Source organism: Coptis chinensis, chromosome 3, assembly GCF_015680905.1.
Source record: "Coptis chinensis isolate HL-2020 chromosome 3, ASM1568090v1, whole genome shotgun sequence".
NCBI classification, from domain to species: domain Eukaryota; kingdom Viridiplantae; phylum Streptophyta; class Magnoliopsida; order Ranunculales; family Ranunculaceae; genus Coptis; species Coptis chinensis.
The window spans coordinates 83,476,474-83,490,157 of NC_141458.1; the positions used below are offsets into that span (position 1 = coordinate 83,476,474).

At 37.4% G+C, this 13,684-nt stretch overlaps 1 protein-coding gene across 1 annotated transcript; it reads left to right on the top strand.

Moving 5' to 3' along the window:
- The first annotated feature begins 6,340 nt into the window (after positions 1-6,340).
- On the top strand, positions 6,341-8,500 carry LOC147511166 (uncharacterized). The gene is made up of 3 exons (XM_086599370.1): positions 6,341-6,869; positions 6,999-7,391; positions 7,986-8,500. The coding sequence occupies exons 2-3, from the start codon at positions 7,173-7,175 to the stop codon at positions 8,175-8,177; spliced, it is 411 nt and encodes a 136-aa protein (XP_086455496.1). The 5' UTR covers positions 6,341-6,869; positions 6,999-7,172; the 3' UTR covers positions 8,178-8,500.
- The last annotated feature ends 5,184 nt before the right edge of the window (positions 8,501-13,684 follow it).

Sequence of the window (13,684 nt, forward strand, 5' to 3'; positions counted from 1 at the left end):
ATTATTATTACGCTTTAGTCCGATCTTCCAAAAATTTATATGCCTCTCGAGGCTCCTTTACTTAGGAAACTACCCCCATTCATTATGTCAAGGACTTCTTTATGGTGGTGTAGAAGTCCTTTGAAAAGGCACGAACTAACGTGTCTTTTGCTAGGTGATGGTGTGGACACTCTATAAGGAGATCGGTGAAACGATTCCAAGCCTCGAAAATGATTCATGAGGATTCCGGTGAAAGAAGTGAATCTTGGAAAGCATTTCATCCGCCTTTAGGGTGGGTAAAATGTTCCATAAACAGTTGAACAAGTTTGGCCCATGAGTCCACATAATTAGGCGCTTGGGCAGTTAACCAAGACGCCGCCTTATCAGCTAAGGTGAAAGGGAATACCCTCAATTTAATTTGTTCCGCACCAACCGTAGGATGGTGGAATGTTGTAAGGACTTGTTCAATCCTACGCATATGCTGATAAGGTTTTTCATGGTCTAAACCATGAAAAAATGGGTAACAAATTAAATATATTTGGGGATACGAAATCCCAATCGGGTCTGCTAGAACGATGCAAGATTTAGGGCTATCGCTCAAGGCTTTATAAAAGTCAGAGAGAGGAGTCTCTCTTTCTTCATCCATAATATCAGGTGGTGTATGTGAAATAGTAGCTAGAGGTGTAGTGGGTGGGAAACTAGATAGACTTGTTTGTTGACGTTGCCGTGTAATTACGTTAGCTGTTTTTCTTCGACCAGACCTTAATCTCATGCAAGAATAAGTCGAACTTAACTAAACATGCAACACTCCAAACAATTCTGATATACTAGTAGAAACCTCTAACTGGAGATGCGAGGTGTGGAAGAAAGGAATACCTGATTGTGTCCTTGCTTCGCTTATGAATAACGCCTTGTTTCTGGCGTGTTCGTGTATATAACAAGTTAAAACACTGAAAAACTTGAAAAATCGAAATTCGAAACAAACCTGTGGAAATTCGGCAAATTTCAGCTTAGGGCGCGGGTGCGCTTGCTTTGGCGCGGTCGTGCTCCGTGTTCCAGTAACTTAGCGCGGGTCGCACTCGGTATGGGGGCGGGTCGCACTCCGTGTTCCAGTAACTTAGCGTGGGTCGGGCTTCGGTATGGGCGCGGTCGGTCGCGGTTCCAAGAACTTAGCTGGTCGCTTCGGTATGGGGGCACGGTCACACTCCGTGTATTTTTGCGGAACTTTTCAATGCTGAAACGAACAACCACAGTATGAATCAAACAAGGGTGGGTGGGTTTAATGGGACTTAAAAATGACTAATTCTACTATGAAAACAATGCTAAAGTGCACTAAGATGGCAGCGGCGCCATTTGATAAAACATAAAATTATATAGTTTACCTACGAAATGAACGATGAACTCAAAACGTAAGTAAACTAAACTATCTTATGATCCTATATGCTTATCAAAGATTTCTCTACTCTCAATCCTATGAGATATAGTGGAGTAGGAAGTTCGTTCCACTCCTAGTTCTCTAGCATGGAATGTTTTCTATTCTAATTAATCGGGTTTAAGTCTAATGAGAGCTTTACGAAGGGGAATTATACTACGATGCAATATGAAAAGAAATATGTTGAATGTCACTACGAAATATATGGAAATACTAATGTTCACTACACCATAACAACATTTTTGTGACACTGGGTTTTTTTCAATAGTGACACCAAATTGGCGTCAAGAATGTTGTGACACCATTTTGGCGTCACTAAAGTACAAAAACCGTCACCAATAATTTGATAATTATTTCATTTAAATTTTGAGGAGTTTCGAGAAATATAGTGACGGCAAGCGAGCGTGAAGGTCTAAGAATATAGGAAATTACAACCCGAGGGACCATGCTTTCTCTCGAATAAATTACAACTCAAAAATTTATTCCCATCTCTCCCAACTACCTCGTCTCTTCTTTATCACTCCGACACTCCTCTCCAGTTCCGATGAGTAAACCATGCTCGCCTTCGATTAAAGTGGCACTCTTACTAAAAATTTCAAACCTTCAACCACCGCTCAATGAATCTAAGCACTCCTCACATCCATCGACAGTAAGTGAAGGATCTCTCTCTCACCCTCTCTCTAATGATAACCCATTTCAATTTTGGGTTTCAGGGGAAGTCATTTTTTATTTTTACTTACTCCTCCACATTCGAAAAAGCTTTGATTTTCCATAAATCCCTAAATCTCTCATCTATTCTCTCGAGCGGTGGAGGTAACAGATCAACCTAGTGAATTTCGTGCAGAGATGCAATCAAGTTTGTCCCTTGAGTTTTAACTTCACTGAATTGAGGGTTAGTTCTTTCTCCCCTTTTTCGTTCGATCAATTTTAAATTTTGCATAATATTTTGCTTTTTCCATAGTTCTTTTCTCCCCCTTTTTCTCAAAGTTCAATATTGCAGGTTTAGGTTGATTGTATTGTTTAATTAGACTGAGTTCTAATTGAATTGATGTTCCTAAAAAAGAGGGCTCAAGTAGAAATGGAGAAGCAGGAGACAAAGCTACCTCGGTGTACTGATAAGTTGCTTTAAGTAAAAATACTGCTTACTCGATCCATGTATATGTTTTTAACTTTGTTAATTCGACCTGGTTAACCTGTTTGAGATGTGTTCTTGAATATTTCAACAATGTTCGGATATTTTTCTATTGGTAGTTTGGCGCACAAGTAAGGTAAAGTGTTTGGATAGTGAAGTGCTGACTTTGCTTGGATATCTTGTACAGTACTTTTCAATGCTGATCAAATCCAGTAAGTTATTTTCTTCCATTTATTTCTTGACATTAACAAGCCATCTGCTTCTTTCGTGCCTAACACCACAGTGGTCTTTGCAAGGAGTCAGGTGTGAAGTATATTTGACACCATAGTCATTTATAGGAAAATGAGACAATAATAATTATGAGCCTGTCCATTTCAATCCACAACTAGTATCTATCTATTTATGTATTGTGCTATTTTAGGGTGGATTAACATGTGGTCTAGAACATAAGTTATGGAAGAAATGGGGTGTTGGTATTATTCATGAATTTTGGTTGTCTCGAATTTACTAGTATTTCACTCTAATTGCAAGTGATGCAATGAGTATTTTCTTGACATATTTCATATCTTAATTGCGATTTTCCTTTGTTTCTTTTGGTTGTTGTTGTTGTTGTCATTGTGTTGTTGGTCATTGGCATGAAAAGAAGAAATTAACCATGAGTAATGACAGACGACTATCCCAATAGTAAAAAGATTCGCTAGTGACTTCCTTTCATCTTTTCCTTATTTTTTTTAGCCTCACACAAGTATGTCGTGTGCATTTTAATGCACTCAATTCATTTGGTAATATAGTTGTTCTTAGACTTATGTAACTCTAGATGCATAAACTCATAATTTTCAATTAGGTTTATAAATTTTCTATTCAGGAAGAAAAGATATCTCTTGCTATGTTGGTTGATATAAATCTTGGGGATTGGTTTGGAGTCTCCTTCTATCCTTTAAGGCAACATGCCAATTTAATGAAGTGGTTCAGGAGTAGTTGTTCTCTCAGCTATAGTAGTTTGGAACTCTCGTGCTCTCCAAACTAACCATCTAAGTTACTACCAAGAAAAAAAGATGATTGAAATACTATCTCTGAGAGTGAGTGGAGGTCCTGAACTATTAATGGACTAGTGTTTCTTTAATTGAAATGATTACGGATATTACTTGCACAATTACACTTCAACAAGTAAAAGATGGTATAAGGAAAACCTTGTGGCTTGTAGCATAGTTACCCCTTTTTTTAGGCTAGCCAATAATGCACTACATATACTGACTCTAGCTTCTTTTTTGACTCACATCTTTAGAATTAATGTTATCTTCTTTTTTTTGCGGCTGTTGAGTATACTATACACCTTATTATCAATATGCATTGTAAATAGACTTGGTTAGCCTCATACTGTGTACTACTTCGATGGGCTTTTAACCTTACTAGATTATTGCTATGCAGCTATGCAGTGGGGGTGTGAGCGGAGGGTGGAGAAGATAGAACTGAGAGAGGGAGAAAGAGAGGAAGACCAAGGAGAGAGAGAGGGAGAAAAGCGGGGAGGACAGACTCATTTCTGAAGTGGGGTTGCTGAAATGAGTTGTTTATCAAGACTCATTATCCGTTGTTAATTTTTTTCTTAAAAGAGATGTATATCCGACTCATTAGTCATGGGAAACTTATTTTACTTCTTTCTTTCTTTTTTTATTTATTTGAGACACATTGTCCGCTACCGAAAAATCCCTCATTAAGTGGGTTTTGCCAAAACCCAAGCTCTATGCAGTTAAAAACTTGCATGTGTTCATCATCTTGGCTGTGTATGGTCCTCGCATTTAAGGCATCCTTAAGTTCATGTCTAGAAGTGGCTAGTGTCGCCTCGCCCCATTAACCCACACCTATGCCTTTAACTCCAGGCTTCCTTACCCATAAAAAGACATTGTTATATATCAGATCAGTTGGAATAGGCACTATATATAACACAATACAAGTTTATGTTTTCTAATCTTATTCTCGCTGATTTTGTGTTTCCTCTTGTAATCGATAGGTTACCTTAAAATAGTTTTGTGTCTATTCACATTAACTCCTTTAACTAAACCGGGGAAAATGTCTTGTGTCTAGGGGCGAGGGGTTTGAAGTTCTGCCGCTAGACATCATCTACTTGTTGGCACTTAGCATGCCCAAAAGGTATAATCCAACTCTCCACCATTCACTCATGGCAACTAGTTGCACTCGAATGCTAGCCTCAATAATACCTAGATGTTTACTTCAATATGTTTTACTTCTGTGCAGGTTATTGAGTGAATAAATAAGTGTGACGTAGACATTAGAAGAGAATTATTTAGCAGTATTTTGGTTAGTTAATTCCAAATCTTAATTTAGAATGTCTGCTGCCACCGGGTCTTTGGGTGTAAAGCGTCTTGCTTTCTTTGGGTGTAGTTGTTGCCCCGGTGCCCGCTATCTTTGGGTGTTGTTGCTGCCGCTGGTGCCTACCGCTCTTTGGGTGTTGTTTCGCCAATCGGTTTCGCTCTTTCTTGGGTGATGTTGCTGCGTTGGTGCCCGCTATCGCTGCTTTGGGTGTTTCTTTGCCGCTACCATCGGTGCTCTTTGCACCACCGCCGCCATGGACCTTCATCTGCCGCGGAACTTCTTTTAGTAGGTTTGATTGTGTTGAAGTCATTTATTATTACTTGGAACACTATATTTTTCTATACTTTTCTTGAATGATTGATATTATTAATTAGTCTCATTAACTACTTGATTGTGTTTATTTTGTTTTATTTCCATTAAGTTTCTCAGTAGGTTTTCCTCACATTTTTTCCAAGTCCTGTTGGTCTGCCACCAACCCTAGGTCTAAAAATTTGGCAGTCACCATCTTTTCTATTTGCTTGATCTCAGGCCCACAAACCTCTTGTTGATGATTACTGTCCCGTGCAATTGATGAAAGTCAAATTGATTTCTTTTGAACTTCAGTTTCCAACACTTCTTGATATATTATTCATAAATAATATTAACCTTAGAGAAATTTCTTTATCAGGATTACTAGGCCATGGTGGTGCAACTCGGACATCAATTTCGACTTGGAAGACTTTCTATACAAGGACTCGGTTTTTTCGTCGTTAAGTTGGTTCGAAATTTACACCATGTGCATTTGTTTCCGCCTAGCGGCTGATGCTCTTTTTACCATTTTTATAGCCCTTGATGGGGTCTATGCAAGCTTTGTTTTACTGAATGGTGTATGACTTAAACAAATGAAGTTACTGTGTAGATGGGTCTACGAAGGTGTGATTGATGATCCTTATGAAGAATTCTTCATTGCTGAAAACAAATCACTCCAAAAGGTATTCAAAGTTTACCTATTGTTGTGAGCCTCTGGAGCATGCATATTAGATGCTTATTTGGTTTACATTTTACTAGGAGGCTCTTGTTCAAGATTAGGATGCCAAGTATTGGCAACAACGATATAGCCTCAAGGAGGATATTCCTAGCTTCCTTTCAAATGTTGCAGAGTTAATATTAATCACAGGCAAATATTTAAATGTCATGAGGGAATGTGGACATAATGCACAGGTATATACGTTTTCCTTTTTCTGTCCTTCTTATTATGTAGTACTAAATTGTCAGATGACCTTTCTCAATCATTATACAAGTTTTTAAGTACATGTTACTGACATCTGGTTTGAGAAGTAATGTTTTAATATATATACTTCCTGCTATTTCCTTTTCCTAACTTCAAGATCATTTGTTTGGTCAGTTCTTTACAACAAAGCCATACCCCTGTGATCCATCAACTTTGCCCAAGTATCCACCGAAAGCAACGGAGTTTGATACTAAACTCCGGGATGAGGAAGCTAGAAGGTATGTAATAATTAATTTATTTCAGCTTATGTCATTCTTTTGTTCTGGAAAATGCTATTCAGCCCTATCAGTTTAATGTGTCGAGTGAGACTCCCTCATGCTCTTTGTTTTTAGGTGGCAAACCATTTTTCAAAATGTTTTTTCTTGTATTTGAGGCCATTTATGTAAACTGTGAGGCTTTTGTAGCATCTCCTAGAGTCCTCTATAGATGGTTTTAGATGGTAGCTAGAAGCTCTTCTGCCCTGTTTTGAATATGAAAATGAAAAGGAAGATCCAGAACACTAATCTGAGGACTGCAACCTCTTCCACAAAAGGCACAAAGTGTTACTATTTTCTTTCTATCATGCAATTATTTTCTCTACCAGCGTACTGAACTGACGATATTTATGCAAGCAAAGAGCAGCTTCTGTTCAAGGCCGTGAATCCGAATATGGGAGGAGGGATTCGAGAAACTCCAACGCTGCAGCAGATCCAAATGTGAATGCTGAGTTACAAATCTCATTACAAGTATGTCCATGTCTTCATACTGTTATTAGAGTTGGCCCTTTTTTTTATATTTGTTTATCAATTTGATTGAAGTCTTTGCCTTATTTTACCTTTCCTTTACCTCTCTCTTGACTTCTATGGCATTTTCAGAAGCGGCAGCCACAGTCAAACCCAAAAAGCAACAGTGAGAAATACAATCCACAAGAGGATGATGGATCTGGCTTTCCCATTGATCCTCCCAGAGGGCCGAGTGCGTATGGATCTTCATGGAACAAAAAGGGGATAGAGAGTGGACATGTGGGTTTAAGGACTCAGAGATCATACATGCCCATGCCCAATGGAGCTTTTGAACACTCTGGTTTGGCATCAAGAAATAGTGCACTATTCAATAACCCTGGAGAGAGGAACTCACATTCTCAGTGGGTGGATAAGCAACTGAGTTCTAAATACAATCAGCTAGATGATGCCGAACCATCTGGAAAACAGGAATGGAACAACCATTTACTGGATAGGCCCGCCTCTTCCCACAAGAAGGGTGATAAGGTATGTAGCAAGGAACTAGTTGGTAGTCAACTAGATAGACCATTAAATAACTCTCTGTCTTATTTAAACAACGCAATCTTATTTGCCCGAAAACTTTGTATGTGCTTTAATCATATATGAGTATTTGATTCCTTTATTTGTATTCTTGGATATCCAATTTGTTGGATCATCATATTAGATGAGCATGACTCATAACGAAAGCACTAGGGTTTTTTCTTAGGGTGTCCATTTAATCAGCGACTTTCGATAATTTATTACCAGTGCTTATATTATTTTATTTGGAAACGATATGTTAACAGGATGATAAGATGTGTGATTAGTCATGAAGATATATAATCTGCTCCACTATTTTATAGAATAGGTGTATGTCGCATCTGCTGCAATTAGGTAGCTGAGTGAGTTCAATTCAATATTGCATCTCATAGAGTGATGACATGAAAGGTTAAGAACCCTTAAAGAGAATATGGATCTTAACAAATAAGCCATGTTAAAATGTCTCGCATCAGAGCAGCAGATTGATATTTAATTTATATCGAGATGAAAATATAATTTATTTGTTAAATGTTTGAAATTAACTTGCATTGATTTTTTCAGGGTTATGGCCCACCCAAGAAAAATAGGATCCATTACTCTGGACCTTTAATGCCTCCTGGGGGGAATCTCGACGAAATGCTTAAAGAGCATGAGAGGCAAATTCAACAGGCTGTCCGTAAAGCTTGTCTCGATAAGGTCAAGACCAAGAAGAATATTGGTGATGGCATCCAATCCGAAGCGCTACTTTACTAGGGGAGAAATGGCAGATGATACTTGACACTTGCTGTGGTTTGACTTTTCATCAGTCCTGCAACAATAAAAGCTCAAGCCTTGCTATTCTGGTTAACAATTTACATCAAGTGGAGCTTTTAAGAGAAGGGTTGTTTGGGGTTACCGAGCTGCATTGTGATATGGAAGGCTAATTAAGCTATGGACTCTTTGGTGGCCCAGAGGGTAGATGACCACCGATTAAGTAAAGTTGTTATGGGAAATTTGTAGTGGTCGCTCCAGCTAATTGTGGCTTAATGTAAATGAAGAAATGCTGCTGCGTACATATTGGTCTGTGTTTTAGATGATGAGATTCCTCTCTTGTACAGTTAAATTGGAAGGGAAGGTGGGATAAGGTAAATATTAGGATGGAAACCAAAAACAAATATTATTTTTTTTCAAATATATAATAATTTGTGACACCTGACAGGCTTCAGTAAGCCTTTTAAAAAAATGCAAATTTATAATTACTGACGGTACTGAGGCGTTAATTTGTTTTGGCGCCAAGTTATAGCGCCAGTTTTTGGGGAGATTCGAAAGTTCAATAGTGACGGCGTATAGGCGTTAGTAATGCACGTTTAGTGACGGCGTACAGGCGTTAGTAATTCATATTTAGTGACGGCGTACAGGCGTTAGTAATGCATATTTAGTGACGGAGTACAGGCGTCAGTAAATTAGCAATTATGACGGCACCTTGGCGTCACAAATAATTCTGACATCAACACATACGCCTAAATTCCAACGCCTTGTAGGCGTCACAAAAAATAATTCTGACGCCTCCCAGCCGTCACAAAAGTGCTATTCTGTTGTAGTGGTTCTTGAATCTAGATAAAGAATTAGAGGGGAATTTAATCCACCTCGAATCCAACTTAATCACCTAGAATAGACTGTTGTAATCCAATTCTTACGTTCTTACGGTAAGAATTGCTCGTTCTAATCCCTAATTAACATGGCATTTCTACCAATTATAACTAGCATGTGAGGTCGCCCACCCATTCTCATGGCTTAAAACCGACCTTCTAGAATGGAATAGACTCTACAACGCTTCTACACTATACAACTAAGTTTTCATCAAGGCTTCATCAACCCCTCTAATGGAGGTTTTAGCCTTGATTCATCAAACCATCATTTCCCATTGAAATTGAATACAACATATTACAAAGATTCTAACTTTATGAAATTTAACTAAACAATAATCGAAATCTAATTAATAACTAAGAATTGAATGATAACAAGAATTGAAATTAGATCTAATAAATTGTAAATGACAAAAATAGAAATTGACAAGAATAACTATTTTCTTTATCTAATCAATAAAGAACAATGATTTAAAGTTTTAATCTAAAACAGGGAATGAAATTCTAAAACTGAGATCTAAAACTAATTAATGGAGGCTACTAATCTAATTTCTAATCTAGGTCTAACTATCTACCATTAACAAAGGGCTAAGCTTTTGTTTTTATACATTCAGATCCAAAAATCGTGCATGGGCTTGGAGCCATATTTTGGGCCAGAGAATCAGGCCCAAAACCCAATTCTTTCAGTCCAAAAAGGCCTCTTCAGCTGCAGTTGGCTTCAACAGACTTTTCGTTCACTTGTGCTCTTCTGATTAGGTCAAGGTTTAGACCATTGGAAAGCTCTTTCCGAGCCGGTCGTTTTGACATAAGGTAGGCCCCATTCCGAGGTCCGAGTCCAAAGATACGGCCTTCGGAAGTTCTCACTGACTTATGTGTCTTTGTTTACGCCCGTCGACTTTTCAGCTTTTGAGTAGGGCTTTAGAAAGGCTTTATCTTCTTGAATCTTGGCCTTTAATCACGGAACTCCTTAGTAACCGACCTTTGCTCCTTTATCTCACTAAAGTGGCACATTTCTGCACATAATGGACTTTGAAGCCTGAAATGCATAAAAACACGTAATCAGTGTTAACTCTTAATTATTACTCACATAATTGGTCTAAAAGTATAATTATTAAGGGGTTAAAACTACAGTTTTGGGCTCTTATCACAAGGTAATTAAATTATTTTGTAATCCCAAAAGCATTAGTAGTTTCTAATTAAAAAACAGTGCAACAAAATGCGATTGTAACATATGAAGTTAGTTACTCTGTCATTCCCAAATAAACACTTAAATGTGGATCTGTTCTCCGACCATCTGTTGAAGTCCACGATGAAGTCCCTACACCAAAGAAAAGGTATTCAGTATGGTTTAGATGAAGTTCTACTGAAATTAGCCATGTACATAAGCCAACACCGTTTACCCTGCTTTTTCCAAAAAGAGAGTATATTGAGTGGAATACAGCTGCTTCCTCCACTATTAGCAGTACGTGAGGTTGTGCCCAGTCTGCCTTCACATCTTTAAATAGATAATCTTCAACCTTGTTGTCCGATTCAATCTAGAAAGCGAATAAATTACTATGTGACATATTGAGGTATGTTCATAAATATGAAAGCAGTTCTAAATATGACACTTTACGTGCTCTAATTGGAAATATGATACTCTTTGTGACATATTGAGGTGTGTTCATAAATATGAAAGCAGGTCGGAATATGAAACTTTACGTGCTCTAATTAGAAATATGATATTCCATGTGACATATTGAGTTGTGTTCATGACTGTGAAATCAGTTCTGAATAGGACACTATATGTGGTCTAATTTTTAATATGACAATCTATGTTACATATTGAGGTGTGTTCACTACTATGAAATCAGTTCTGCATATCCCACTTTATGTGGTATATTTTTAAATATGATGCTCTATGTAACATATTGAGGTGTGTTCAATACTATGAAATCAATTCTGAATATGACACATTATGTGGTATACATTTCAATTTGACACTGTTAACATCCCAACCAACAAACCATCAATAGATCAGACTATAAAATTGTTCAAAAGTCATGAATATGAAAGTAAAGACCTTAATCTAAGTAAAGAAATAGTAGCAAACTCACACAATTATCTCTGTTATTATCCTCCTCTTTGCAAAAGGAGTGTCCGGTGAAAGGAACATATTGCATCTTCTCACAAGGGGAGGTGTCTTAAAGACATCTTCTCCGTAGCTCTCCGCATCAATTATCTCAATGCCTTCATGTATATCTTTCAGTATGGGTTCCTTCCATTCATAAAATAGGCTACGAAGTGTTGTAACACTGTCTTTGAGTTTTGCTAGTACCGATTCGAAAGCCCTTTTCAGATCTTGCACATCAAGTTTAAGAATCTCCAACTCTGTTTGCACCAAATTGACCCGTTCATAAATATTATAGTTGTTTCTAGGTACTCTGGGTAGTTGGTGGTGTTGTGCACCTACAATAGAAAACAAGTCCATATAAAACAGCTACCAAGGTAAGAGAGGTAAGATCATAATATATGAATATCAAAATATATGTGCTCAACACAAGTATCAAAGAAGCGAGCTAAACACAAACACACCAAAAAGTCTTCTAGTTCGAAAACATGTTTCATTTGTCCAAGAACTAATCTTTCACAATTTAATATGTGGACATCATGCCAATAATCAAAGAAAATCCACATACTATGTAACTATTAGTGATTTAATTTGAACTAAGTAACAAATATGTCATTTGAGGTCTCGGATTCCTAATATGCAACAAAATATGGCATATGCATATCTGAACCAAGTTAATAATATGCAACTCAGGCAAATTTTTTCCTTTTCTTATAGTAGTATGTTGTAATATATGCTATATTAATAGATCTGAAGAACCAAGAACACGAACCATGTAAAGTGAGCACTAAGTTTAGGGGAGTTGATTCACATTAACATTATGGTCCTCACAACACTAATCATTTTCACTTAGTGTTGGCATTTGAAAATATATACCGCCAAACCAAGCTTAGTCAGCGCAAGTTTAGTGTCCTTACTTTTCCTTAGAAGAACCATGTTTGCTTCATAACTTCAGAACTATGAAGACCTTGAAAGTGTTAGAGTTTCTCTCTTAAAAACCAGACCTTGTCTCTCTTAGTTTGTAAAGAGAGCTTGAGAGTGGTAATTTTGAGAAATAGATTAGAGTGCTGGAGAGAAGTGGTTATGGGGAGCCATTATATACGTGGGTTGAATAAGAGCAAATAGTGACATATTGTTGATGGCGTCCTTGTTTGTTTTGAGTCCCCAAGTCTGCTGTGAGAGTAATCATTTACAAAACAGGGCAGAACAGAGACACAAGTATGCGGCTGATACGATGTGCATTAATTGTTGGTGGTAAGGGCGCGAAGAAGAAAGTTGATGGGTGTGGGGTTTTGATAGAATGGTAACGAGAGGTACTTACAAAACAGGGTTTGTGTTGTTTGATCTCAAATACACCCTATCAAAATAAGAGATAGAGGGAGATATTCCCACGTGGTGCTTTTTAAGCAAGGTGCCACTAAAATCGTGTGGAACCAGGTGTAGCATATTGACTAATTGGGTTAGTTAAGTGAGGGAAGCAAGGCCCAAAATATCGCCGATATAGCTAATATATATCGGTTTTTTGGTACACCAAAATGAATATATTCGATATATCTCAACCGAATATTGAATCCCTCTTTTTTTTCCTAATATATATCGCAATTTCCAATATAACGATATATATCGATCGATATATCCGCTATAAATTTATGACTTTGACCGATATTGTTGACTTTGACCAAATATTATTGACTTTGACCGATATATTGATGATATTTCCGATATAATCGACGATATTTCCTTTATATCGACATAAACAAGATTTTGACTAGTCAACAAAAAAAATATATCTCCGATATTTCCGATATATATGAAATTTTTCCGTTTTTGGGTACATCGAAATATTCACTTAATTTGATATTTTGGGCCTTGCTATGAAGTGGGCTTTGATGAGGATCATGATGTAGGCCTCGATGACCATCTATTATGACCATCGCATAGTGGTTAATTACTATTACTATGACTCAATTACTACGGTATTATTACGAATTAAAGTATTAATTATTGGTGTTAATTACGAATTAGTACTAAACAAATTTATTTCTTATTTGACCCTCTTCTTATTTTTATCTTTTATTCATTACTAGGGTATGCCCGTGGCATTGATGAACTCGACGCGTCTACGACACTATCTAGCATGAACTCGACGCGCCCTCGGTGCTATACTGCTATCTCCTCTACCAGTCCAATTGGTCATTATCCATAAACCCAATAGCATCAATTGGGCCAGCCCTATATACAGTACCACATTAAATTTGGAGGCCCAATAGTTTATAGGCTAGCCCAATTAGTTTTTAAGCTCACCCACAATTGTTGACTTTTGAGTGTTAGATAGATCACATGGATACTGATTTGGAATATACAAAATTGCACTAAATCACTTGGATTAGCCATGTCATATTTTGTGAGGAAGATTTATAGCCGTCGGATGGGGCCCTTTGGACCCCACACCATTCTATTTGGTTAGATACATAGTTCGGGATTTCGGGATTTCGGAATTTCGACAAATCCAAAAACCGAAATTC

Excerpts from the sequence above, each read along its gene's own strand:
- LOC147511166 (XM_086599370.1), top strand. The coding sequence starts at position 7,173 with ATGCCCATGCCCAATGGAGCTTTTGAACACTCTGGTTTGGCATCAAGA. Across the intron at positions 7,392-7,985 it reads CCCACAAGAAGGGTGATAAG|GGTTATGGCCCACCCAAGAA; the intron begins GTATGTAGCAAG and ends TGATTTTTTCAG.